General features: G+C 37.9%; 1 protein-coding gene across 12 annotated transcripts in view; it reads left to right on the top strand.

Moving 5' to 3' along the window:
* Window positions 1-26,091, top strand: part of PKNOX1 (PBX/knotted 1 homeobox 1) — a 69,772-nt gene extending 43,681 nt beyond the window's left edge. For 9 of the 12 annotated variants that reach the window (XM_059720763.1, XM_014611181.3, XM_019487192.2 and 6 more), the window contains 8 exons: window positions 6,359-6,529; window positions 7,959-8,058; window positions 9,432-9,529; window positions 12,324-12,362; window positions 12,526-12,654; window positions 13,596-13,672; window positions 14,997-15,169; window positions 16,238-26,091. In XM_059720763.1, coding sequence (XP_059576746.1) covers window positions 6,359-6,529; window positions 7,959-8,058; window positions 9,432-9,529; window positions 12,324-12,362; window positions 12,526-12,654; window positions 13,596-13,672; window positions 14,997-15,169; window positions 16,238-16,449 — 999 coding nt within the window. In that variant the 3' untranslated portion in view covers window positions 16,450-26,091. Of the gene's footprint in view, window positions 1-6,358; window positions 6,530-7,958; window positions 8,059-9,431; window positions 9,530-12,323; window positions 12,363-12,525; window positions 12,655-13,595; window positions 13,673-14,996; window positions 15,170-15,539; window positions 15,663-16,237 lie in introns of those variants that run through there. The other 3 variants (XM_019487194.2, XM_019487195.2, XM_006260479.4) reach the window with 3 other exon arrangements.
* Window positions 26,092-27,356: the final 1,265 nt, after the last annotated feature.

Below are 27,356 nucleotides of genomic sequence, written 5' to 3' on the forward strand. Positions count from 1 at the left end.
GGGCAGATAAATAAATATTCATTTTCTAAATTTTTTAGGGGCCCCCGCGGGCTAGATGGAATGGCCTCGTAGGCCGGATCCGGCCCACGGGCCGTATTTTGCCTACCCCTGGTTTAACTTGTGCTGGATAATTTCAAGAGATGGAGATTCTGCAACTTGTTTAGATGGCCTGTTCCAGTGCTTGACAAGCCACAGAGTCCAAAAGTTCTTCCTAATCCCCACTTTAATTTCCTCTGTTGCCGTTTGAGACCCATTGCTTCTAGTCCTGTCCCATACTGTTATCAAATCACCCTCACTGTCTTTTCTCCAGACTGCATCATTGTAGTTTTTTCAACCTTTCCTTATAAGTCAGGCTTCCCAGGCCTCTAATCATTTTTGTTTTCCATATCTTTAAATATGGGGAACAAAACTGGATACTGTACTCCCAGTGAGGCTTCATCAGTGCCAAAGAGAGCTCAAGAATCATCTCCCTTGATTTGCAAGCGACATTCCTGTTACCCAGTATGCTTTTGGCTTTTTTTTTTTTCTTCAGTGTTGGCTCATATTCACTTAATAATGGTCTGTTGTAGACCCAAGGTCCTTCTCTACAGTACTGCAACCTAGTCAGTCATTCCCCAGTCTGTATTTGTGCATGCAATTATTCTGTCCCAAGGGCAGGGCTTTGCACTTATCTTTGCTGAATTTCAGCTCATTGTTTTCTGCCCATTCCTCCAGTGTATCCAGGTCATTTTGGATCCTAGTCCTCCCTCCAAAATACTTGAAACACCACCCAATTGGTGTCACTAGCAAATTTACTAAGTGTGCACTCAATCCTATTGCCCAGAGCATTAATGAAAATATTAAACAAAAAACCTCTTCTGTTCAGTTTCACTGAGGGGGGAAAAGTCTGATTATTTGATTCCCCCCCCCCCCCCCCCCCCCATGGGTAGCTAACAGATTTGGCTGTTAGGCACACAAACAAGGTTGTTCCATATTTCAAGATCTCATTTAATTCTGTCAAGAGAATTGGAATTGAATGTTGCTGCTGTGGTTCAAGGCATTTTTTCTCCGTTCTGTTTGTACAGCATTGGACATTTGTGCCAGTATATCTTTTTTGTTTTCATTTTGTTTTTTGTTTTTGTTTTCTAGGGCATCTAACTCCCATTTTGTCTGCTGTTTAGCTTTTGTCTTTGGTGATGTCCCCAAACTTTAAAATTAAAGTAAGCTGAGGATAAGAGTCAGAACTTAGAAATGGTAATTTATTTCAGACATGTAAAAGTTCTGATAACTGAATAATAATATGAATAATATCCGCCTGGTTTGAGAAACGTATATGATCATATAATAACACTACTGCTGCACTAGTGTGCCCAATTTGACATTTTCATATTGTAAACAATATACTTAGGCTGTATCTTATTCATTTCTTGCTTTGTCAGATGTGTAGAAGTTTTTATCATGCCAGTGCTATAAGACCATTCTAATTCAATAAAGGGCTTAGTCTGTTTGTCCGTAAAACTTTTGGGCAACTGTGCATGTGCCACCACGAAGGCTGGCGGTGATTGACTGTGCGGGCTTCACCTCCTTAGGCAGGGAGGGAGCCTCCGCCACCGCCTCAGGTAGGGGAGGAGGTGAGGGCAGAGGCAGGTGGGGGGGACGGAGCCGCCACTGCCACCGACTCAGGCCAGGAGGCGAGGTGGGCAGGGAGGAGCCACCACCTCAGGCAGAGAGGCAGGGGAGGAGGCGGGTGTGGGGAATGGAGCCCCTGCGCCAGAGCCTGGAGTCGGAGGGGCTGTTTACATGGTTAGCCCCAAGGGTGGGGCAGGGGGAGGAGGTGGCATGTTAACACTCCCTGAAACACTGTCCTTCACAACAGGCAGTTGACTAGCTTTTATAATGATACTTCTTCTGAGAGCTGTATATCCTTAAAGAGAGCTGACATCTGGTTAAAAACCATTAACCTGCATCTTCATGGTAATTTATTTGGGATTTGTAAGAATTTAAGTACAAGTTTTAATGGTAACCTTTGCTGGAAAGCACTAATGTAAAAAGATCATCAGTTTGTATGCTTCTATATGGGGCCCTTGCTTTTGTGTGGATGCAGTTGTTCTTAAAAACTCCTGGTCTGGAGTCAAAACATGAAAACCCATGGAACATTGTTGTGGAGTTGAAACCCTGAAATCTGGGGAACTGGGATTTATATTTTAAATAGCAGCTTTTAATGCCCAGATCTGAGTTTACTGCAGTTTTGCAAGTAAGACTCAAACATTTACTTAGTCAAATTTCTTCCTTTAAAAATAAATTTTGGAAGAAGAACAATTTCCTGTCATTATGGTGAGTTCAAGCATACCATTTTCTAGTTTTGGTTAAGCTTCAAACAGCAAGAAAGAATGCTCTTAAAAAGTAAGAGAAAATTCAAGTCACAAAAGAAACTCAAATCAACCTTGAAAAAGTGCCTTATCTTGATATCCTTACTTTGTCCTTAACTAAGGCTAGTCTTGCTTAGTCTGCAATTATAATACCAAATAGGCAACTACTAAATATGTTTTGTCATTATTGGCTTTGGCGTTTTGATCTATCAAGCAACCCCTTTGCACTTGGCAAATACTTCCAAAATAGTGCACAGGTTGAAGTTGGCGTTGTTGTTTGAGGTTCAAGTCTTACAAAATAAATTCCATTTTATAAAATAGGGATATCATTGAGATCTGGAACAGCAAGTTTAGTGTAGTGAATGGTGCCCTCCACAACAGAAATATGACTAGTGCCTTGTGTCAATTCAGTCTTAACACTGCTGGAACTTCTTGTATTAACTACTGCACCATCAAAATTCAAGCCATCCGATTTTAGGTTTTATTCTAGTTCTTTTGCCATCATTCTTACCCTCAAAGCCGTTTTTATTCCCTATGTGTAACAGTACTTAGCCCAAGTACACCCAGCCAAGAGTGCAATTTTTTTTTTCACGCACAGCTCTTGCCTTCACCCTTGACTTAATTGATTTATCACCAATCTGCATATATTTCTAAGACACTTCCATAAAATACTTCGCTGTTCCCTCTGAAACATTTTTCCATAATTGCTCATAAAACTTGGCCTTAATCTTAAAGGCTACGTCTTGCCTGCAAGTTGCAAAGTATCTTAAAATTCTGTAAGACTGAAATCCTGTTTAGTGTATACATGCAGTCCTCGGACCTACGATACAATTGGTTCCTGAAAAACGCATCTTAAGTCAAAACATTGTAACTCGGAACCAATTTTCTCATAAGAAACAATGTTATAAATGGGGGATTGGTTCCTGAACCAAGGCCCAATACCCTATTTTCACCAAAAATACCCCAGAATTTTGTACTCAAATCAATTATAGATGAGTAATATAGATACATTAATGTATTTATATTGTAAATAGCAATCATATTGATTTGGAAGGACTTCCTTGAGGTGACTTTGCTGGACTTTTTGAAAGGCTCTTGGTTGGACTTTTTGAAGGGTTCTTGGCTGGAGTCTTCTCCGGAGTCTTGGCTGCAGGTTTTTCTGGAGTCTTGCCTGCTTTCTTAAAGAAAGTGTCCAAGGAAGTTTGGACAGGTGTTCTGCAGGGAGATGAGTGAGGCAGCAAACTTGTTCACTGGCGTGGCGTCGCATCAGATCAAATGTTGTAAAGTTGAAACCAATGTCATAAAGTTGAAACAGGGTGTCAATTTATAAATGTTTTAAGTGTGGAGCATTGTAACTTGAAAAATTGTAGATTTCACATATTTCATAGACGTTAGGGCTGGAAGGGACCTCGGAAGATCATCGAGCCAGCCCCCCGCCCAAAGGGCAGGAAGTCTGCCGGGGTCATTAAGATCCCAGCAAGGTAAGCATCCAAATTTCTCTTGAAGGTGTTCCGTGTAGGTGCTTGAACCATCTCCGATGGCAGGCTATTCCAGACCTTGCGGGCTTGGACAGTAAAGAAATTCTTCCTTATGTCCAGCCTGAAACAGTCTTGAAGTAGTTTGTAACTGTTTGACCTCGTCATCCCTTGGGGCGCTCTGGTGAACAAACGTTCCCCCAGATACTGGTGGTCACCCCTGATAAACTTATAGGTGGCCATCAGATCACCCCTGACCCTGCGCTTTTCCAGGCTAAAGAGCCCTGTAGCTCTCAGCCTGTCGTCATAAGGTCTGTTTTCCTGACCTCTGATCATGTGCATGGCTCTTCTCTGGACTCTCTCAAGCATCTTCACATAGTTTTTTGAATTGTGGGGCCCAAAACTGGACGCAGTACTCCAGCCGTGGCCTCACCAAGACCAAGTACAAGGGGAGAATGACATCCCAGGATTTGCTTGAGAAGCATCTATGGATACAAGCCAGCTTTTGCTGGCTTGTAAGTCAAGGACTGTCTGTATTTTAAAAAACTGACAAACTTGTCATTCCTTATTGCAATCTTTAAAGAAATACATAGCGATAGAGTTGCATTGTTGGAAAATGGCACAGTTTCTGCTTCCTGTATTTTGCAAGAATATCAGTTAGTTTTAAGAGCGTTACATCCAATTTAAACCTTTTACACCAATGTCTCTTAAGTTATTAGTGTACAGGTACTCCTCACTTTAACGACTGAGTTCCGTTCCTGCGACTCAGTCGTTAAGCGAATTGGTCGATAAGCGAGGAGCCGCTCTGAGCAGCAAAGTGCTCCCCGCAAGACTGTGTGCTGGCAGCTGCGTCCCTGGGGTGGGGGGCCGAGCTGCTCCCTCCCCCCCTCTTGCCAGCACCAGGGCAGCATTTGGCCCTGAAGCCAGGGCTGGTGGGAAGAGGATGCTGAGAGAGGGAAGGAGCTGGCACCAGGGAGCAGGAGGGAAGCGCGGCCCCGGCAGGCAGAACTAACCACCGCCCTTAAACCCACCCTCCAGACCCGCGCGCGGGGCTGCTCTGCGCCCTGCCGGCTGTTGTCGCGTGGGGCTGGGGGCATCGCGCCTGCAAGCAGGTGGGAGCCGGCGGAGCTGCCCCGGCCCCGGCGAGGAAAGCCTGCTCCGTGCACCCCGCCCCGCCCAGGCCGCGAGCATGGGAGCTGTCCGCCCCGCCGTGCTGAACCTGCGGCGTGCCGTTTCCACAATACAGGTACTCCTCACTTAACGACCTACCTGCTCGGAGTACCAACTGCTCGGAGAGCTGGTCGTAAGTCCGCGCAGTCGTTAAACAAGTAGGTTGTTAAGTGAGGAGTACCTGTACAAGTCAAAGATGGAGGTGAAAAATCAGGCTCTCTTGCTAAGTAGCAAGTTTTCAGTTTGAAAGCTGTAACCAAGTATTATAACTTTCCATCTAGAATAGAACAACATTGTGTCCAGCAGCAGTAAGTAATAATATTTTGCTTAACTTGACTCAATTATAAGCTCTTTGGGGAAGGGACTTTCTTTGTTAGATGTGTATATAAAGCTGAGCACAAGGCAGTCCCAGTCTACAGTGCTAAAGTATAAATAATAATAATAAACAGACTGGTTTGGCTTTTTTTGGAAAATTAATCTGTTTCAGCATGTAGCAAATGCAGCTGACTGCCTTTGAACTATCTGCCTGCAGTTGAAAAGACCAAAGGCAGTCAGCCTCTTCTGTAGTGGGTACAAATTCTCTGATCCAGAGCACTAATGACTGACACATTCAAATTAGTGTTTAGCCTCAGATATGGTTAAAAGAATATATCTTCCTTATACCAGCGCCGGTTTCTAAAGCATTGCATGTTTAATTTATACCAGATGGGTCATGTCCTGTTTGCCCCTTCCTTGTCATTACTAGCTCCATGTTTTCATTCAAAGTTTGCCATAACTGTTGTCCATTTTGATGATGATAGCTCTTGCTGTTAGCTTGGACTTTTTTGTTTTGTGTTTAGTTTTGTTTGTTGAAGTTCTCTATTCTTGTAAAAAATATAACAATTCCATTTCCTCACATCTCTTGTTCTCATGTTATTGCCACTATCCTTTTAGATCGTAGATTGATATTAATGGCCAGAAGGGTTGCTGCCAGATAAGGGAGGGACTTCTCAGCAGGCTTAAAGGTGTTGCTTTCATAGCAGTTTTATTTCTCCTGACTCCAGCAGTGGAAGTAGTGCAACTAAAGAGTGGAACCTGAGTCTTCTGACTGTAGCTCAGAGTACTGAAAATTTACCACCTCTGCCCTAACCCCGTTGTAATAGGACAATAGTACTATGGATTACAATGAGGACGAGACGGATGCTATAGTGACTAATACATAATACTCTAGTTTTTGCTAGAGTATTGTGGCCAGAATTCTGCTATCAGTAGTTATATCTTCTAGTAATAGGGGAAGAAGTATTTGTTTAGCCAGATGAATTATACTTGCAAGTAATACTGTCTTTTTGCCTTATTTCTGAGTTCTTCCTATCTTTTTCTCTCTAGATGGTAAAAGCAATCCAGGTTCTACGTATTCATCTGCTAGAGCTAGAAAAGGTTAATGAACTCTGCAAGGATTTCTGTAGTCGTTACATTGCCTGTCTGAAAACTAAAATGAACAGTGAAACTCTACTAAGTGGAGAACCTGGAAGTCCTTATTCCCCTGTCCAATCCCAGGTACATTTCAAACTAGTTTAAATTCGCTTAAATTTCCTAGGAAATTTATGGTTGTGTTTGAATAGTATTGTAGCCATAGTGGCTCCAGGAACTGTGTGTGAGGCAAGGGTTTCTTAGGAGATATCTTTTTAGTGTTTGTTTTTCTTAGTTTAGTAGCATAAAAGATGTCGCCCCAAAAAATCCTTGCCTCTAGGAAATTTACAAATACACTGTTCTTGCACTTAGTGTTCAAGTAGAATTTTTCACAGTTTACTTGATTCTTTACAATTCTGTTGTTAAAATTAGCAATCTTCTTTTGTACTACTGCAGAGTGGGCAAGTTTATTGAAATCTGCTGACACTTGAAAAAAAAACAGTAATTATTTGAATATTTTCTTTACTACTTGTCTCAGTCTAGAAACTGAAAACATAACATAATAGCTTGGATTTTCTGTCCTGATGGAAGGAGATGTAGGAAGAAACAAAGGGAAAAGTTATCATAATGTACATTGTATCTTTTTGGCAATGTCTCCTTTGCTTTGTCTGCCTCATTTAAAGGTGTCGGGATAGCATGGCAATGTAGATGTGTCAACTGACCATGTAAATTAGTCTGAATGTTCCAAACTGAGTAGACAAGGCTGTGTGTTGGTTTCTAGTCATAATTTTTCAGATGTATGCCTACCCCTAGTGTTTATCATCTGTGTCCACTTTGTAAAATCAGGAATAGCATATTCATGTACATGTGCCCAGCATTTGCTGTGTTGCTGAAGTATCTCATTACAATATTTTATAAAGTAATAAAGCAATCATTACTGCCTGGATTACTCTTCTGGTACTTCTGCTATTCTTTCTTGTGAACTATGATGCCCCAGTATCTAGTAGTCATATAGTCTTATATGCAAGTTATTCCAGAATCAGCGTACATCTTTAACTTTCTGCACTCTAAGTAGTTCAAAGAGCATAAAATTTACTTTAAAATCAATGCAATTATTCACATGCTTAATTAAGATTGGTGAAAGGCTAGAATCAGGGCCTAGCAGTATGATTTAAATTACATAACTATAATGTTGAGTTTAGATATGCTTAAAATAACATTTAGGAATTGTGTGTGCCTACTATATTATTTTAAAGTCCGAAAACTTCAGAAGAAATTAAGTTGTTTCTTAATAACTTGTAATTTTATCTACCATTCTTTATTTCCCATGTCTTTGGAAACAGTTCACTTTTAGTATTGATATATCCAAAATTTCCCACAAATTTCTCCAGATATTTTGCTTCTACTTTAATTATCTCATGACTAATGTTTTCAAACAGATCAGTTTTTGAAAATGGCCTCTACTGATGGTATCTATTTCTTTGAGAGCCTTTTTTTTTTGCCCCAAATTCATTGAGACTAAAATTACAAAACATACTTTTTGTTTTTAAAGAAACTAACTATTTTATTTTTCTAGCAAATTCCAAGTGCCATTGCCGGCACACTCAGTCCCCAAGGGATTATGGTGCCTGCATCAGCATTGCAGCAGGGAAATGTAACTATGGCAACTGTAGCAGGTATGACACAGTCAAGAAAATCTAACCCATTGCTCTTTATTTTAGTTTCTTTTTCAACTGCTAAGAAAAATGCACGAAGATGGGACTGTTTTATTAAAAACTCTTTGACAAGAGCTTCCCACTAAAATACCACGTCAGCTTCTGCATGCTGGTTTCGTATGCTAATTGATGGTTTTCGCTTGATCAAGTATCATACACACAGGCCAGGTACACACATTCATTTTTGACCAGGAGAATCGCTATTCTCCTGGTATGGAGAGGCTCCCTGCTTCTTCTTCAAACCAAGTTGTCCCTGGTTTTGGGAAGAGGCAGGGCAATTTGCAGGCTTCTGCCAGCTTCCCCCTTCTTCCAGTAGGAATTAAAGTCTGTACATAGCCATTTTCTTACATACAGCATCTACTTGAGAGAGATTTCAGTGCAGTGTCTTAAAGAAAACAAAACAAACCCCAAAAACAAAGTTATTCAACTTATGCATTTTCAAGAGTAGCACTTTTTCTGTGTTTTTCAAAATATTGTTAGGCAAACAAAAGTCTTAATCAAAATGAATGCTGCAATAAATGACTCTTTCATTGCATTATATAGCTAGGTAACAGCACCTGGAAGTCAGTCAGTGAAACTTTGAAAACTCCTACATGTGCTGCTGTGGTCAGGCGGCAGGCAGAGTGATTGCATTTCAGTTTGACTACATTTATCTTTTCACAAACATTTCTACATATACCTGAATGAGCTTGCTCAGATACTGGAAGGAAAATAGCTTGCACTAGTGCAACACTCCGCCTCTGCCAATTTACCCAGATGCTTAGAGGCTAATTAATGCTGAGCTAACATGGCTGCACTGGCATATTGGTTCTTGCACCTAAGCTAGATGGAGCAGGAGCATCTGGTCTGGTATTTTGAAAATGTGGCCAAAATGGAGCCATATTTGATACAGATTTCATGAATGGTAAAAAGCTTTAAAATATTGAAGAGTTCTATTCAATGGAAAAGTTGTAATAAAATAACAGGCTTAATATCAGCTATTTAGATAATGCACTTCCACTTCATAGTTTCATAGTTGGTAGGGTCAGAAGGGACCTGAGCAGATCATCAAGTCCAACCCCCTGCCATGGCAGGAAAGAGTACTGGGGTCAAACGACCCTGTCAAGGTGTTCATCACTTATCAGCTGTAAAGTATTTATTTGCAGTGCCTTTGTCCATCTTTAAAGCAGATATGACAACAGAATAATTGTTTATAATGAATTGCATTCTACAAAGACCACAACAATCTTATTCACTTAAGCAGTCTCAGTACTTAAATGCACGTGCTTGATGTTTTGTCTGCTATATAGATATGAATATAAACAAAGTCTGATCATAATTTTCTTTTTTCAAAGGGGGCACAGTGTATCAGCCAGTCACAGTGGTTACTCCACAAGGTCAAGTAGTGACACAAGCGCTGTCACCTGGGACAATTCGGATCCAGAATTCCCAGGTTTGTTTCAGGGTCTTCAATAAAGTTTTGTAGATTAAAAAAAAGTTTTAAGTAGTAAAATATTAAGAGTGATAAATTGCCAGAAGGAACCTTGCATAAAATTAGCAGTTTTCTGCAATTAAAGTAAATGCTGATGCAAAGATTCTTGCCTTTGTTGCCAGGCACGAAATCCCAAAGATCTGCAAAAATCTCCCTTGATGTAATAAAAGCACTATAGGCCCTGACTATCAGTGTCTTTCTGGTGATGGCAGAGTACTTGTATAGAAGAAAAGCAAGTCTACTGACTAAATGTTAAGCATTTTTTTTAATTACCATTTTTTTCTAGCTGTTGAAATAGATTTATGGTAGGATGTCCTGCCGCTTTTACATTATCATTCAATATTACTGGTATCAGAAATTTCAGTTTTTACCAAAAAGGCAGCTACCACCAGAAATTTAGAATTCTGTTTTATGTGTTTCAGAATTTATACATGTTGGGAGGTGTTTCACTATTCAGCTATTCAACCTTCAAAACACTGTGCTGAACTAAATGGGTGATGACCATGTAGTGTGTGTTGTATTGAATTAAAAAAGATAAAAGTAAGCCTGTCCTTACTGGGAAGCCACTTAAAGTTTATAATAGGGCAGTGCTATGACACTTGCATTACAGGAAAGGGAATCATGATAAGAAGTAGATGATCCAAATCAACACAACATCAGGATAGTGGTACATGAATCAGAAAGTGGTATAAATCAAATCTTCCAAGGTGGGAGGAGAATTAAAGGTGGATTAATTTACTAAATATGTCAACAGGAAGATTGTTTTTTACAGTGTAAAGCTGAATGACTATTACTGACTTATTACATTATTAAAGTATGTTTAGAGTAGACTTGTCCTCTGATGTTTATAATAGTATATACTTGGCCAAGTTCTGCTGGCAGAAATGCACACTTCTGAATTAATAAGGATTGCATGTGCATACCCATGAAAGATAAATTAGTTTCATAGTTCAAAGTTTAAGGTTCCAGTCTTGATAGTGTGCATATGAATTTTCCCATTCAAATGTTTAGCAAATTAATCTACCTTAGCATCTCCTTATCCTTTGGAAAAATCTGATTTCTGGGAGACTGGAATCTTTGGAGGGAAAATTCTCACACTTATGGGAGAAAACGTGAAAACAGTAGGAAATATACCTAGCATATGGATACAATTCTTTGCTTACATGCATGTGCCTTTTTTGAGTTCCGCTGTAGTGGTCTACTTCATCCATAGGTAGAGTTTGGGACTTCATTCCAATTTTACTTGTGAGGCATCAGATAGACCTTTGAAATTCCTACTTTCAGTATTCCACTGCTTTCTGAGAAAAAAAGAATTCTTCTCTGGATGCATATTGAAAATATCACTAGTAATCCTCTGTACAGAATTGCTTGGAACTTAAAAAAAGAAAAAATATATTTGTTATTACTTCTGAAAGTACATTTGGAGGTGAGGGGAAAAATCATTTGATATTTGACACTTAGCTCAAAAAAGACCTTTTTAAAATAGATTTGCATCTCTCCTGCTTTGTTTCTTGAAGATAAACAAGGACTCTGTTTAAAAACAGTGGATTTAGAAAGTTATACCATGGTTGTCAAATGCAAACTATATACTTTTTCCTACTAGCTTGGTCTAAATGTTGAAGAGTATCCTTTCTGATGTCCATCAATGCACTTCCTTAATGGGGAAACATATAGGTATATCAATGTAAAATGCAGTAACTCTGCTAGGAGCAGAGGCTTGGTACCTGGCATCCCAGCCTCCCAAGGGACTGCTTAACCATGAGGCTGTACATTCACGCTCCCTTTTCCCACTTTCTCTTCTTGTTCCCATGCAGCTTGCATTTCTTTATGTCCAACGTTTTAGCTTCAAGAGGAGGGAGGAGAATGCCCCATTTGGAGCCTAGCATCTAGACACATTGTTAGGGCACTCCTCTAGGAGATGTGAGTTTTAAGTTTCTACACCTCTGGGTAGAGGAGGACCTGTAACATTTCCCACTTCCTGGATTAGTGGTCTGGCCAATATTTTATAAAAGGCAGATGTCCTTAATACTGGTCACATTTTAGAAATCGGGCCATTGCTAATGCATTTTGTGATGGGTCCGATTTAGTGTATGTTTAGCATACTCAAAAAGTGCCTACTAGATTAGGGTCTGCAGGGGTCTGATGTGTACTCTACCCAGTTTCTGGCCCCCTACAGGGTTTAGCAAGGTTGGGACATTCTGGGTATAGCCAAAACAGAATTGCAGGTGCCCAGGGAACTTTCATGCTGAACTGGGAGGTGCTTATTCAGTTTTTGCTCCCAGGGCTAGATCATTGCTCAGTGGGAGTGGTTTGGACCACAAATTTAGACTGCAACTTGTACAGTCTGCCTAGCTGAATCTGTCATAAGTCTTCTAAGTGACTAAATCCCTGTTAAATATGTAGAACATGATTCTTCCCCTCTGGCTCCCACACTTAGTGTCTTCTGTGCTCAGTGGTTATAAAATAAATCAGTGTAGCATTTTGCATTTGGTGTCCATTATGTGTTAATTGATGCACAAGGTGACTACCAATTGAGAATCAGATCCTTGGTGTGCTGCTTGTAAAAGACTATGCTCCTGGTCCCACTTGTCAGGATGATTTTTATCCTAAATGAAGAAGAAAGGGGGCAGTTGGTAGTTGTGATGTGCTATGTATGTCTTCACAATAATTACTGTAGTTCTTAGAGAGGGGGTCTAGAAAATGCTAAAATTATAGAAACCTGATTCCCCCTAACCCAGCATATGGATCTCTCTAGGATAATACTGCAAGAGAACTACCAGCACGACCTCTACAGGTAAATGAAGTACCATTTTTGACACTGATTATAAAGCTAACTTTTTCGTTCCTTCTGTAAGTTATACATTTTTTCACATAAAAACATTTTTGTGAAATATCTTTATTAATATAGTAAGTTCCTACCTTTAATTTTCTCTGTTTCTTCTAAATTATTTATGTAGCTTCAGTTTCAGTTAAACCAAGATCTAAACATCTTGCATCAAGATGATGGCTCATCAAAAAACAAAAGAGGGGTTCTTCCAAAGCATGCTACAAATGTGATGAGATCATGGCTTTTTCAGCACATTGGGGTAAGGACTAAGCATGATCAACAGTTAAAAGTTTTGACAGAGTCTTTTGATGTCTATTTTGATTTGCATCATCAAGAAGGCATATTTTATCGTGCATTGTATGATCCTAATTCCACTTCCATTGGATCAGAACCTAATCCTGGAGAGATTTAATATTTGAACTCTATGGTCTTATTAGAAGTTTGAGGGGGTGTTGGTACAGTTCCCCTTTATTTTAGTGAGCTAAAGATTTACTGCCATGTTTCTCCAGTCTGTGGCCCAATGAAGAACAGTTATACATAAATTCTATATAGAGGGAAATTGTAGATTGTATGCTTTTATTTATTTCCATTCCATCAAACCTTCCAGCAGTCTGTACGTGCCACCTGTTCATGGTCGCACAAGGATATCATATATGAACTGGAAAGGAAAAATAAGTGGTGGTGGTTGCTGTGGTGGTTATTCTATTAGAAATTCATGGAATATTTTCTGATTTATTTGATTTTACAACAGATAAATAATACAAGAAAATCACACATGCATTTCTTATGTTATACTCTTCCCTTACACTGTTTAATTCATAGTAGTTTTATTTAACCACAAACAGCTTGTCAGCACTCTCATATGATGCTGCCTCTAGACAGTGTAACTAATCAGAACTTATCACATGCTGTATTGTCCAAGGATCACGCTGTCTAACAAGGACTCTGGCAGCCTTGAGAAGCATTTTTTTCCTGAATTTGACACGGCCAATTAAATGGTAGCATATGCACTTTATAAGGGTATAATGTTTTGTAAAGCTTTATTAAATGATGTTATCAGGAAAAGTGTGTGGCTTAATGAATCACATGGTTTTTAGATTCTAGTAGTTTTTAAATTGGAAACAATGGAGCTTTTATTTTTTCTTCTAATGAAAGAAAGAAGCAAAGAAGAAATATTTACGTTTCTTTTTCTGTTCATAGCATCCATATCCAACAGAAGATGAAAAAAAACAGATTGCAGCACAGACAAATCTGACACTACTCCAGGTTAACAATTGGTAAGAACCAGACCTTTGACATAATATTTATTATTGAGGGATGACTCTGAAAAAGAATCTGAGTTGAATCTGAGTTTAGTTAAGTAACTTCTTAACTAAACTTTGGGTAGTTTTAATTGTAATAGCACTTTGCATCTTGACAGCAGTGGTGGCCATTCTTTTTTGTCAGACGTGCCACAAATTTAGTTAGCATGCAACAAGTTCAGCCCTGTCCTCTTCCTAATCTGCCACTGATCCCTGTCCCCTACCTGATATGTCACTCTGCCCACTGGCCAACTTGCCACTCTACTTCCCACCTCCTCCCCAGTCTGCCACATGCCAAACACACTGGCTTTCTCTGCTACTCCTGGTACATGTGCCACTCTTTGGTCCAAGGTGGTCAGCCAATTTCACTTCCTGTCACTCCTGAGACGTATGGAATAGTTTTATGACTGTTTTGTAAGTCAAGGAATCTAGGATTAGATAAATTTAATGATGTGTCTAAAAGTCTTTGGCATATCTGGCAATAGAACACCGTTGTCTTTAACACCTGTGCTCAGGAACGAGACAATTATTCCTTATTGCTGTCATGCCAGCTACAGTGAGATTAATCACTGATGACTGATCAGACTTAGTAGAAAAATGGAAAGGATTCTTGGACTGAAAGTGGAAGGCTGAAGAAAACAGGAGGGGAACAGAGAGAGCTATGGAATTGGGAAAGGGCTGGAGAATCTATTTGGTAGGGACTCTTAACAAGTGAGTGGGTTGATTGGCTCAAGAGCCAAACATGGGAGGCTCAAGAGCCGAACATTGGAGGCTTAGTGAGCCCATCAGTTCCATGGGGGCTTGGAAAATCACTTTAAAGCCACTGAGTAGGAAAGTAAAGCAGAAGACCCAAGTAGGAACCATGGCTACTGGAGAAGCCCTAATTACTTGTTTAGGGCATGCTGTGGTAACTTAACTATATTCCAGTGGGCAGATCTTGGAATATGCACCTTTCCTAGTGGCTAGAAGAAGCAGTGTATTAGCCAATACTAAAGGGGAGGGAGGAAGGTTCAGCTGCCAGCAAGAGAAAAGCAGAAGGGTGCTTCTTAAGTTTACTTAGTAAAATCAAAGGGTTTGGTGTTCTAGTTTAGCAGTTAAGGAAGTTCTGGTACACCTCTATAATGGAGTGTCAGACCAGAGTATTAAGGAACAATGACATTTTGGATCTTATATTTTTCTCTCTTTTTTTTTTACCATTGCACTCTTAATTAAGAGGGCTTAAAGCTGAGTGTGATATTTCATTGCCAACTTGGAATCTTTTGGCAAAATGCGATCTTCTTTATTACTTTTGGTTTTTTAGGTTTATCAATGCTAGAAGGCGAATTCTTCAGCCAATGCTGGATTCCAGTTGTTCGGAAACTCCAAAAACAAAGAAAAAAACAGCTCAAAACAGACCAGTTCAGAGATTCTGGCCTGACTCCATTGCCTCAGGAGTTGCTCAGCAGCAGTCTAATGAACTTACAATGTCAGATGGTAAGGAGTATTGGCTCAAACTTAAATAGAAAAGCTAATTCTGGATAAAATGCCTTAATTACGTAGAACTGAAGTGGCTTCGTTATATTTTAGGTTTCCGGAAGTAGCTGAATTTCTATGCCTTACAGTATGGAAAAAATGAACAGAAGTATCTCTAAATGCTTGAGGGGGTTATTTCTGGTTGTGTTTTTTTTGTTTGGGGGGATGAAATGTATAGAAAAAATGCTAAAAGTCTTGTTCAGGATTTTCAAAGTAAATAACTCAAAAGTTAGGAAATGCTAGAATCAAAATTGTCTATGCAACTCTAATTTTTCCGACCTGTGCATTACAATAGTGTTTTGTTACTTTGATCGCACACTGTATTTCCCAGAGTGGCAGAACTAGAACTGTAACTCAAGGCTTCCTGATTCCCTGACCATCTACTCATTCCTGCAGTATTTCCTGAGGTGCTAAGCAATCGTGGTTCTGCAAATCAAGCTGCAAGTGATTTAGGGTGGGTACTGAAAAAATACTAGAACCTGTGACTTTTTCGGTTAAATGGTCAGTACAGAAACTCTGTGGCCAAGAAGGAAATAGACCCATTTTTCCTTACAGCGCTTTAACCATAAGGCAGTCCTTTCTCTTTCTACAGTCAAGTTGTTTTGCTTACTGCATAATTGCTGATTCTTCAAGGGCTTGACCTAACACCTGTTGAAGTCAATAGCACTTTTTCTGCTGACTTTAGTGGGAGGTAGGAAAGACGGATTAATCGAGAAAACAAATTACTCCATAATCCTGAATTATTTCCTGAGCACTTTCTTTCCTGCACAATTAATAAGGTTGGGATTCTGTGGAAAAAGTATTACACGGTAACGTAATTGAAGAAGAACAATGGGGATGAATTAAGGTTTTAGGGCAACCTTTATTCTGGCATTTCCTGACTTTTGAGTACTTGATTTTACAACTGTAACTTCCTATGCCTTCTCTTTTAAAGGAAAAATGAATTCTGTTATGCATGACCATTAACCCTAAATTATTATTTTAGCCTTGTTCTTATTATGCTAATAGTTTGTTTTTGTTTGTCTCTAGGAGCAGTTGTAACAATTACAGCTCCCGTCAACATGAATGTAGACAGTCTTCAGTCCCTGTCATCTGATGGTGCTACTTTGGCTGTTCAGCAAGTTATGATGGCAGGGCAAAGTGAGGATGAATCTGTGGACAGCGGTGAAGATGATGGAACAGACCTCTCAACAACAAACATCAGTGGGCTGGTCTTGGATAACAGTGATTCTCTGCAGTAGGAAGCAAGAGAATGTGACAGAGTATTTAGGAAAAAGAATGGACTGACTGACTGTTTTTCTAGTTTGCACAGCAAACATTTTACACAAGTTTTATTTCTAATATGTTTTATATGTAGATATAGAAGGGTGCACTTTTTTGTATTTCATAGTAAGCTGAAAGAGTGTTTTTGCAGGTGCAGCGACTTCTTTCAAATGTGTTGTTTGTTTTTTTTGTTGTTGTTTTTTTTTTTCCATTTCTTTTGGCTTTTTATTTCAAAAAATGAAATCTACTAAAGTAATGAACCACATAAACACCCCGTTCTTCTCTTAGATTAATTGAAAGTGCTATAATTTTTAAAGAATTATGCAGTTTCAATTAGTGTTGTTACTTAATACAGCTCTTGGTGGGCTAATGATGTAAATTTTAAAGCATGTGACACTAGTGCGTGGAACTTGGTCATTGAGTTAGACAGACACATTTGAAAGATGCTTCTGCACCTTAAAAACTGCCAGTCTGAGGTGGGCAACAACACACGCACACACGAACACAAAGAAAATGGAGAAGTGTGATTCAATAGCGAATGTATGGCAATTTAAATAAGTTTAGTTTCTCTCATAGTCAGTGAGCCTGTTTATCATTTGGTATAAAAACTCCTATTTTTACCTTATCGGGATTATTGGATAAAAAAAATATTTTTATAAATTCATTAAGAATTGGGATGATGACTGTATTGAGCATGAGAGAAATTTCCGGAGGGGTAAAATAAAAGTTTAGTAGTCCTATTTGGAAGGTTCTGAAAACTGACCAAATTTAATAAACATACATAATGCTAGTGTTCTATGGTTCTCTGCTATCCCACAGTGGTATAGTATATTTGATAATAGCATAAGAGGGGCCCACTGTTTGATGGGATTTTGATATAGTCAAACTCTGATTTATATTATGTGTAAACTAATGCTCAAATTACATTTAACTCTGTATCTAAACTTGTATCTGAGGATATTTGCTAAATAGATATTCAGGTAAGTAAGTACAAATACCCACAATATTTCAAATAGTCATTAGAGAAATTTAACAGTTTACAGTTTTTCACTCTGATTTTGAAACATGAAATGTTGACTTATGCAGTGACTGATTTTTTCCACTTCTGCTATGTCACTGCATTTGAAAAACATTTTACCCTGTATACAAAAGAAAAAAACACATAATTTATAGATTATATAAAGGTCTCTTCAAATCTGAAGGTTACAAGAATATAAAACAGGCTTCTTAGATTATGAAAACCTTCTCTGTCATTGTCAAATTTATTAGAACCAGTGATAAAAACAGATGTATTTGTGATAATGGTTAATTTCAGTTTATTTACAGACTTGGAGTTTTGTATGGTTATTCATACATACCTATTGACACTTGACATTGGAAGTTTGTATTGCCCATTTTTAAATACAAATAACAGCAGATCATGGGAGTCTTGTGGCATGATAGAAATGCTCTTCTGTAAGTGCATTTATTGTACCTGGGTTTTGTAGCAAAGCCAGAAAGCTGTTTTCTGAATTAGAACGCGGCTAGCTTTATCTCCAACAGGACTGTAAGGAAAAGTGCTAGCTTTGAATCATAGGGTCTGACTGAGCAAAGGACTTAAGTGCATAACTTCATACGCCTGCCTAAAGCCATTCCTGTTTCACCTAACATTCAGGTATGTGCTTCAGCTTAACTTTAAACACATGCTTAAATCCATTGTTGAATCAGGGCCTTAAATGCTGTCTTACTGGTCAGTTTACAGGCAGTGTGCACAGAGACCTGAAAAGGAGATGCCAAAAATCGTTGTGTGTACATAGAAGAAAACATATTTTTCCAATTTTTTGAATTGGCATCAGACTTTACTCAGCGTTGGCATAAGCAAATGACTTTCCTGTAGCAGTACTCACTTCCACCTATGATGAATTTGGCCTGTTGCCTCAGCTGCAGTGACAAGGGACTCTGAAATTTAAAGAAAATGCTAAAAGTGTATCATGAAAAATTAAATTATGAAAACTGTGATATAACATAACTGATCTAAGAGATAGTGTCAAGTCAAGTTTGACACACAAATTTAAAAGGCGGAATCAACTTTAAGTCAGACATCTCTAAAAAAGGTTCTACCTATGACTGTTGCAAAGGGCACCTGAGATGACTAAAACTGAGACAATGAAAGAAAATATTTCTTCTCTCTTTCTTTACTCCATCTGCTTTTTGCTTCTGTCAGCACTTTGTATTTTCATTGTTTCCATTGCTTAGTAATTTTTTCCATTTGATTTGTGTGGGTTTCCCACACAACAATAGGTAAATGGGGCAACATTTTAGGGCTTGATTCAGCAACCGTTGCTCACATTTAATAGCATGTTAACCCTCCAGTGCTGCAAGCACTTATGCAGATGAGCAAATGTGAATAAGGCTGGCAGAATCAAGCCCTCAAAAGAGAGAGGGAGAAGGGGGAAGAGAGAGAGAGAATATAATTGTTTATTACAAAACATTGTGGCAAGGGGTTCATAGAGAAGGGGACTCGCTAGTTGAAAGTAACTATATTTCAAGCAGATGATGTCCTCTTTGATTTCATGAGAGAAGGTTTTAACAAAGCCTTACACAATTAAATTATTTTTCATGGATTTTTTTCTTCATTCCAATATAGTTTTTAATCTCTTGTGGAATAATGACAGATAACGTTCAGTGAAATGTGAAGTTGATTAGAAAGTTATCATAGAGAAAGAAAATGGACTAATCAATTTTTATTACAAAATCCAAAAGAATTGTCAAAAGTAGACATCAGAATGAAACAAATTATATTCATAAAGTTATTGTAGTTGTAATAATTTTCCATTGAAATCATTTTGAAGTTTGCAATTAATTTGAATAGACTGAGGACTGAGTCCATGAAAGGACTTTTGTCCTTTCCATGAGTAAAAGAAAGTGGTGAGATTTTTTTTCCATTTTTAAACAGGAAAAGAATTCACGAAAGCACAGCTGTTTAGGAAGGGTACTTGAGCAATGTAAGGGCTTAGCACATAAACATCTATTTAACTTCTTCCCAAATGAGAGTCATAGTCATGCTGTAATAAAAAGACAAGCTAGTTTTAAAAGTCATGTGCTTAAAAGCAGCCAGCATGCAATTGTGAATAGTTTGAAAATATTTGAAAACTGTAGAAATCCTATTTGTTACCTCAAAGTAAATTAACTCAGTTAAAACTTTTTCAGGAAGCCCATGTTTTAAAAAAAATAGACCTTTTAAAAGTCATTTTTTCTGAGCTATCATGGTATAATATAAAACTTTCTGAATGAATAAGCAATAGCCCTCATTATCAAATTATCAAATCTGGCTACTAGGTCAAAGTGCATCCTTTAATGCAGGACTATGTGAGCATACAGGTTTGCAGGCCTTTCTGTGGGTGTGGACCCCTGCCCTGAAGGTTTTTATGTAAAAGAAAACCACTACTTACTACTCCCTAACCTAACAGAAAAGTGAAACATATTCAGGTGTCTGACTTCATTAACTTTATCAGTGAAAGGGATAAACCAAATCTTTCCAAGGACTTTATGAACCTGCAGTGTTTAAAAAGACATTTTGAAAATTGTGCAAAATTTAAAACAGATGCACTTTGTTGGAATGAGGTTAATTAAAGGTATTAATTATTTGATTTCTGAAACCACTTCTCCTTGGAAACGATGATTAATCATTCTGTCTATGCAAGATGAAAGTCATTTATAGGTGCTCAATCATTTGATTTGTGACTCGGTCATTTTTAGGTGCTCTGTTTCTGTTGTATTTTGAACCTCTTATTTTGATGAATCTTACCTACACATTTAATTTAAATTCAGTTGAATTTTAAGGCTAACTACACAAAAAATAATTAAGAAAACATATTGGAAACAAAAGTAACCTTCTTCCCCCTTGTGAAAATCTCACATGTTAACATGGTTCTCAATAGTGCAGTTTTTAAATTTCTAAACCATTCTCCCTTCTGCCATGGTAAATGTAATGTATCCAGACTGGAAATTCCTCCTGCAAAAAAACAAAGCTAGCCAAGAAAAAATAATGAGTCTGCAAGTTTAGCTGCTGTGTTCAAAAGAAAGCAAAACCTAAACCTGTATTATTTATAAATTGAGTATATAGCTTGAAAGATCCTCCTGGATTCTCTTTGCTCTTTATTGAATTTTGTTTTTTCAGTATAGATGGAATAAAAAAGGCTGGCTTTGCTGAACCCAAATCAGATTTTCTGGGCTTGCTAAAACCATTTTTTTTTTTCTTCTTCTTCTTCTTCTTCTTCTTCTTCTTATTTTAATCATAAAAATAGTTTACTTTCTCACCAAGCATGAAATATAGTGAAAGATGGCAGAAGTATGCAGCTAAATGGTCACCCTGTGTGTCACCTGGATGTATAAACATATGTTCCCTTCTGTGATTTAATTCTTTAGGACTTGCTGACTGATCCTACCATCCTTTGAGGGAAAGCACTCCATTGTTCTTACAGAAGCAAACTTGCTGATCTTGTAACACTGTCAAGATATCTACCCAGTGTTATTGCAGTCCTATGTTTTCAGATAGTAACAGAAGTGATCTATCAATTAGCCTTTGTTCTATCAACATTTGGTCTATAATACTGACAATCTTTAAAATGTGAACCTTGTAACCTTGGTTTTTCCTGGATTGCTGTCTTGTGAGGGATTTTGTGAAGCAACGGATCTATCAAAGGAAAAAGATTCATAATCAAAATGTGCTTCATAGATGGTGACATTTTTTCTGATCTGAAAAAGCACGTTGTCTTATCTTTTAAAAGCAAAGCATTGCTTTAATTAGTGTTAGCAGTATAGTTTAGTTTAAACTCATACATATTTTCAGGTGTCTTAAACGTAGCTGAGAAATTTCATTTCAAACTAGTTACCTAAGATTTCTAGCCAGAAACAATTTTGGCTGTTTGTTTGTTTGTTTACACATATGCAAAAAATGTTTACTAGTTCTTAATGGTTTGGAGGTTTTTATGTTTTTGGAATGCAGAAGCAGCTTTGAAAGCAAGACTTAAGCAGGTAAATAATCCATGTGTGTGATTTGTTTTTGTTGTTTTTAAAATTGTTAATTAAAATGGCATGGACTTCGAACTTTCAAAAATGGCTTCCAAGCATGTATGGTAACAACTTTTTCAAAACCATTCAAATGGATTTTTCCTGTTCAGTGCAGTACAAGTTCCATGTGCCAACTTTTTTCTTTTTATCAGGTAGACTGTAAAGGATTTCCAGATCTACCATGTGGTATTAGATTAGAGAATTTCCCTTTAAAAGGTGAATAAGTTTCTTACGTGATGCCCGTAACTTTTCTTTTAGAGTCATTGCTCTGTTGGATATGTAATTACAAGTTGAGAATTAATTTTTTTCAAGGAAAAGAGGGCTTTTGTGATTTACTTCATAGCTCCATTATGCATCTCTGATACAAAAGTTTTGGATCTCAGTACAGAGGATAGCTACATCCTATAAATAGGTTTCTTAAAGGGTTAATCTATGCTTAATTGATCTCCTAGACATGAGCAATATGCATTATAGATGCATCAATATTTTTCATTTATTTATTATGTTTAAGTGTGATATTAAAAACACATATTCAAAGCTCTGAGTTCTCTGCCAATAATTAAACTTAGAATTATTACCTGCTAATAAAATTGCAAATAAATAAATGAAGTCCCCCCAATAGCAATTTATGTAACAATTTCACTCAGGCGGCAGACAACATCAATTTAAAAAAAATGTCTAGAAAAGGCCCTTCTCCTGAAGTTATACCCAAGAGCATGCACATACATCCTCATTCTTCTTCCTTGTTGTCCTACCCTTTCCTCTTCCCCCTCAAAAAAACAAACCAAAACGACAAAAAACAACTATCAAACAAATGGCTTCATTATAAGTAATTATAGGTGGCTGAGAGCCACGGTTATAAAGGAGCTATTGCTCTATTTGGCTCTAAGTATGAACCACATATAAAACTACCTAGTAAACCTTTTTAACTCTCTTATAATCTATACGTATACTCTTTCTTATAAAGCATGAGTAATATTTTAAACTAACATTAGAAAAGGAAATTTAGATGCACAAAACATTTCTAAGATAAGATTCAAGCAGACACAAAACTCTTAAGTGTTCTACCAGATGTTTAGTCTGTCATCCATTCACCAGTGCCTAGGGTATTGTATGACACTCAAGTACCCCGTGCTGCATTACTTGCATACTCAGAATTCCTAGTAAAGTCCATAAAAGTTTTGAATATGCCAAGAATGCAGTAAAATCAACTTTCGAGAGACCCCTGCAAAATCTAGAACCAATAGGATGGTATTGGGCCAGATTTAGCTAGCTCTACTGATGCAAAAAAGGCATAATCCAAAACCCATTGAAGCCAGTGGAAGTACTTCCATTGACTTCAAAGACTTTGGATCTGGCCTAATTGTTCCCTTGACCTCTGTGAGGTCACCTAAAGCACAGAAGATAAGACCCGGGAAGTGATTTCCAATCTTATTTTCTCAGTACACTGCTTTTTCTGTCGGACCCTTCATATTGTGTGATATATTAAAATAAAAAAGAAAGGTTACTAGAATGGAGTTGAAAGAAGATATTTGTTGTAATCCACCCATCTTTATGCTTTGAGGGGTTTTTTTAAGTTATGTGTAAAGTGTACAGATGATACAGATGGACTCCTGAAGCAATTGGTGATTTGTTTATGTACTACTAAACCTGCAAAAGAAAATGAGGACTACAAGCTGACAAGATGCTGCTTTTTCTTTTAATGTTTATCAGTTATATATACTTCTGATGAGGAATACAGTTTTATTACAAATTTCACCTGCTCTTGCAGTTCTTAGCCTCTGTTAATTCCATTGTAGGTTGACGTGGGTAAAGACAGCAGAATTGAGCCCTCTATGCATGTGATCACATAGCTTGCAAAATCAGGAACTACACATGTACAAGATGTGGCTGTGCAAGGCACCTAAAGATATCTTTCTGCTTGGGTGAGACCCACGTTGAGCCCATGTAGAAACATTAGATACTGCTTTTCTTTGATTTTTTTTTTTTTTTTTTTTTTTTTTTTTTTTTTAGTAGGTCAAACTACATGTCAACTATACATGATTTCTTGATACGTGGTGGGATTGAAAAAATGTTTTGCACTGTTGATTTTCGTTAACTTTTTTAGTTTAGTGCTATGGTCAAGCTACATCCGAGACCTAACAAAAATCAACACTTTAGATCAAATAGCATTCTTTAGATAACTCTGAAAAATCCTCAAGTTGTACAGAAGTCAGATATTTGTTAGATTATAAATGCAATAACTGTTTTTTCTCTGTCAAATAGTGCTGAAAAGGGTACTCGTGACTCATTTTTTAAGGTAGTATACTTTATACTGCAGCAAAATTACCATAAGGATTTAAACTGCTTGTATATGCGGCTTCCCTCCACACACCTCTCCTCTTGGAAGGACATAATAATGCTCCTTGATTACACAGCTGGGGATTTCTTATGCATTTTTGAGACTGTTATCAATTCTGAAGACTTTTTTATTATGCCTCTGCATACCACTGTAGGATTTGGAACATGAAACATTTGAAACCATCAAGCCCAAGTTGTTTATAATCAACAATTTTGAATATTAATTGTGGCTTATTTTAATTCAGTATCAGAAAGATTAGTGGAAAATGAAGCATTTGTTAGCTGAAGATGCACAATTTTAAAATTAGTTCACTTGAAAACTAAAATAATGTGTATATAGTTTCCCAAAGTGAATGTACGACATTTTTGTAATGTATATGCTGTTTTCTAATGTTTTAGGTTGTGTTTGTGCTAGTATCAGGTATTAGGCACAAAATATGCATATTTTAATACTTATTTTGCATAACAACATATGCACTGCTTAGGGAAAGATTATGCAAAAAGTAAATTTATTAAATCGTACAAAGCCTAATCTGGTGAATTTTATTAAATTTATATGCATAGTAAATGACTAGATGAATACATTGCAATTTTGAACTTTCAGAAATGGGAAAATATGTAATTTACCAGCAGATTTCAGTATTGAGTGGTAGCCCTGAAATTTGTGACCAGTAAATCTGTCGTCTCCAGCTGCTCCTATAACACTGATTTGATATCTAAGCCCTAAATTTAACTATTATTAGAGGGCTACAAATATATTCTAAATTGCAATTCTGAATGTTGACTTATTTTTCTAAATTTTTTAAATAAAAAGGGACCATGTGCCATTTGTACTATATATAGATAATATGTAGCAGATAATTGGGATTTTTCTACTTTTGAGCACAAACATTATTTTAACTTCCTTTCATTTATTCCTTTCATTTCAATTAACTTGAAACATTTTTGTGTTATACCAGTTAATATTAAAGCAAATGGATATCAAAATAACAAGATCCCATTTTAAAAATCTACTTCAAATTGGTGTTTGATATAGGTTGGTATTATGCTCACCCTATTTCTCTTTTTATGTGGACCCATATCTACAGATTTTTTTATCATTGTATAATGTACACTTGTAGACATAATACATCTCTACCATGTCAACTGGTTTTAGCCATTGGACTGGAGCAGTTATTGTTAAATGAAGCTCTTTTTTTTAACCCATACATTATTCCATAATAAACATTTTTGAGAGAGAAAAATGTAAAACTTCCAGGCTTTCAAGAAAGTTTAAGGTGCAAAAGGATTTTTGGAAATGTACTGAGTACCCACTAAAACATTTGCACTGCTTAGTTCAATCGCTGTAGAAAATACTGGCCTGAAATAAATAAGCATAGACACAACTTCAAGAAATATTGTGTAGACAAGTACATAGTTAAACTAGACAACGTTAAGGAGTAAAGGACAATTCTATTGCAACTAGAAATACTAGTTGTGCTGAGAATGTTACTTTGTTCACTTGTTTAGAGAGAAAAAGGATTCTGACATGAAGCTTTATTATGAAGCCTGAGATGCTTATACCAAAACTTCCCATAATATGGTAATGCAGTTGATTAGAGAATCTACTGGGATCTGGCTAATTAAAACACAGTAAAATCTAAGGAGAATGCCAGGCAGAGTCAACAGGAACAAACTATCCAAGTTACCCTAACATGAGAAATAGTCCAATAATGTGCTGGCCGTACCCACAGAAATGTGTTCTAAAACACGGTAACACTGCCTGTTTGCAAAAGGAGAAAATAAGGATTTGTTTGCACAGATGCTTGGAGAAAGGATGTTCATTGTTCTCATGCAAATATATTGGTATTTGTACAAAGGATATTCATGCAAAAACATGATAATGAATTATTTGCTAGTTGTCAGTTGTGTTTGCTATTTAAAATGTTATCACACAGCCAAAGGGGCAGAAATGAGACTGTGACAAAGAACCTTTTGCTCAACAAAGAGGGGATATTCAAAGATGAAGTTACTTTGTCAGCTGAAGTTTGTAGAATGCATTAGTGAATACCATCAAATTATGAATCTATTTGCAAATGATTCTGATTTCCTTAATCTACAAACAAGAAGGAGGCCTACATGAATTGGTTAACATATTCAATAACTAACATCCTGTACATTATTTCAAGCTCCATTTGTATAATTTTCAAAACCTGCCTAGCATGTGATTAAAACCTTTCATGCATTGATGTTTCTACTGTTTCTGGCAATTAGCACTAACAGTGGTGACAGCCTGAGAATCTTTGGTTGTTGTAGTGGACGGCCTTGGTACCGCGCTCCTTGCTCTAGAAAGGATCAGACCTGTTTTGGGAATTGCCTTGTCTTCTCTAGTCTTGCCTAAAAGAAAGAGATAAACCTCAATACTGCTGAGAGCCATGGGCAGATCCAAAGGGCTGCAGCGGTGTGACTGCATCTGCTTTTGGCTGTGCCATGCATGCACAGCGCATGAGCTTACCAGCTGATCAGCGCAACCAATGGCTGAAGCCACTGCAGGGGAAAAGAGGGAACAAGATGGTAACACTCACCCCCCCTAATGTGAAGCTGTGTAAAAGCAGGGGCTCCACCTGGAGCTCACACTGATCAGTTGGTGAACTCCTAGATGTCACCGTGCCTGCAGAGCACTGGCTGGAGTCTACGCTGATAGGCAGGAACCTCAGGACTTGCTGTGTGAGAGCAGTGCAGACAATGTTGTGTGGCCACAGCCTTTTTTCCACCCTGGATCCCCTGCTGCTGAGAGCTGAGACATTTTTGCTTTCAATTCAAACGCAAAGAAACTAGGTGGGAAGGGAACTGTGAGAGCAAAAGTGGAAATTGCTATTCCTTCTTCCTGTGAATGGACTCCCTTTAGTTAGGATTGTGCTTAGCTGAGTTAGGACACACAAGATGATACATTTATGCTATGCGTACACCTTTACACCCTGCTAAATGGGGTCAAACCTGATTCAGTGTTTTGTATTTTATGTTCTACTTGGCTAGCTTGCAATGAGGAGAGAAGCCTCCCCCACTTAACAGTGAAAATACCCTTTAGCTCAAATGAGGCATCTATACAACTATATTTATCTGCCTCATACAACTGACGAGTAACTGGAGTATTGCCCATGTAATGTCCTGGCACTGCATGTTTGTAATGCGGGCAGGCTCTGGCCTCCTCAGTGGAAGTGGGAAGGGACTGGTCTGCCGTGCAGAAGGTGATTTTGAAACCAGGTGGATGACCACCTCCTAATATAGCTGCTCCACCCTCCTCAGAGGGTGTACTGAGGTGTCAGAGGTGATGTGCAACTTCAAGAGAGATTCGACTGTGGAGTCAGTCAGCAGGCATCTCTGAAGGCAGGGCTGGGTTGGTGACTGGGCTGGAGACTGCTGACTGTAGTGCCCGGGCTTATATTCTGAAAGGAAAGTCAGAGATTTTTGAGGCCTCTACCAATCTAGCAGAGTTTCTTTTTCTCTCTCCAAA

The sequence above is a fragment of the Alligator mississippiensis genome, chromosome 1, assembly GCF_030867095.1.
Source record: "Alligator mississippiensis isolate rAllMis1 chromosome 1, rAllMis1, whole genome shotgun sequence".
NCBI lineage: Eukaryota > Metazoa > Chordata > Crocodylia > Alligatoridae > Alligator > Alligator mississippiensis.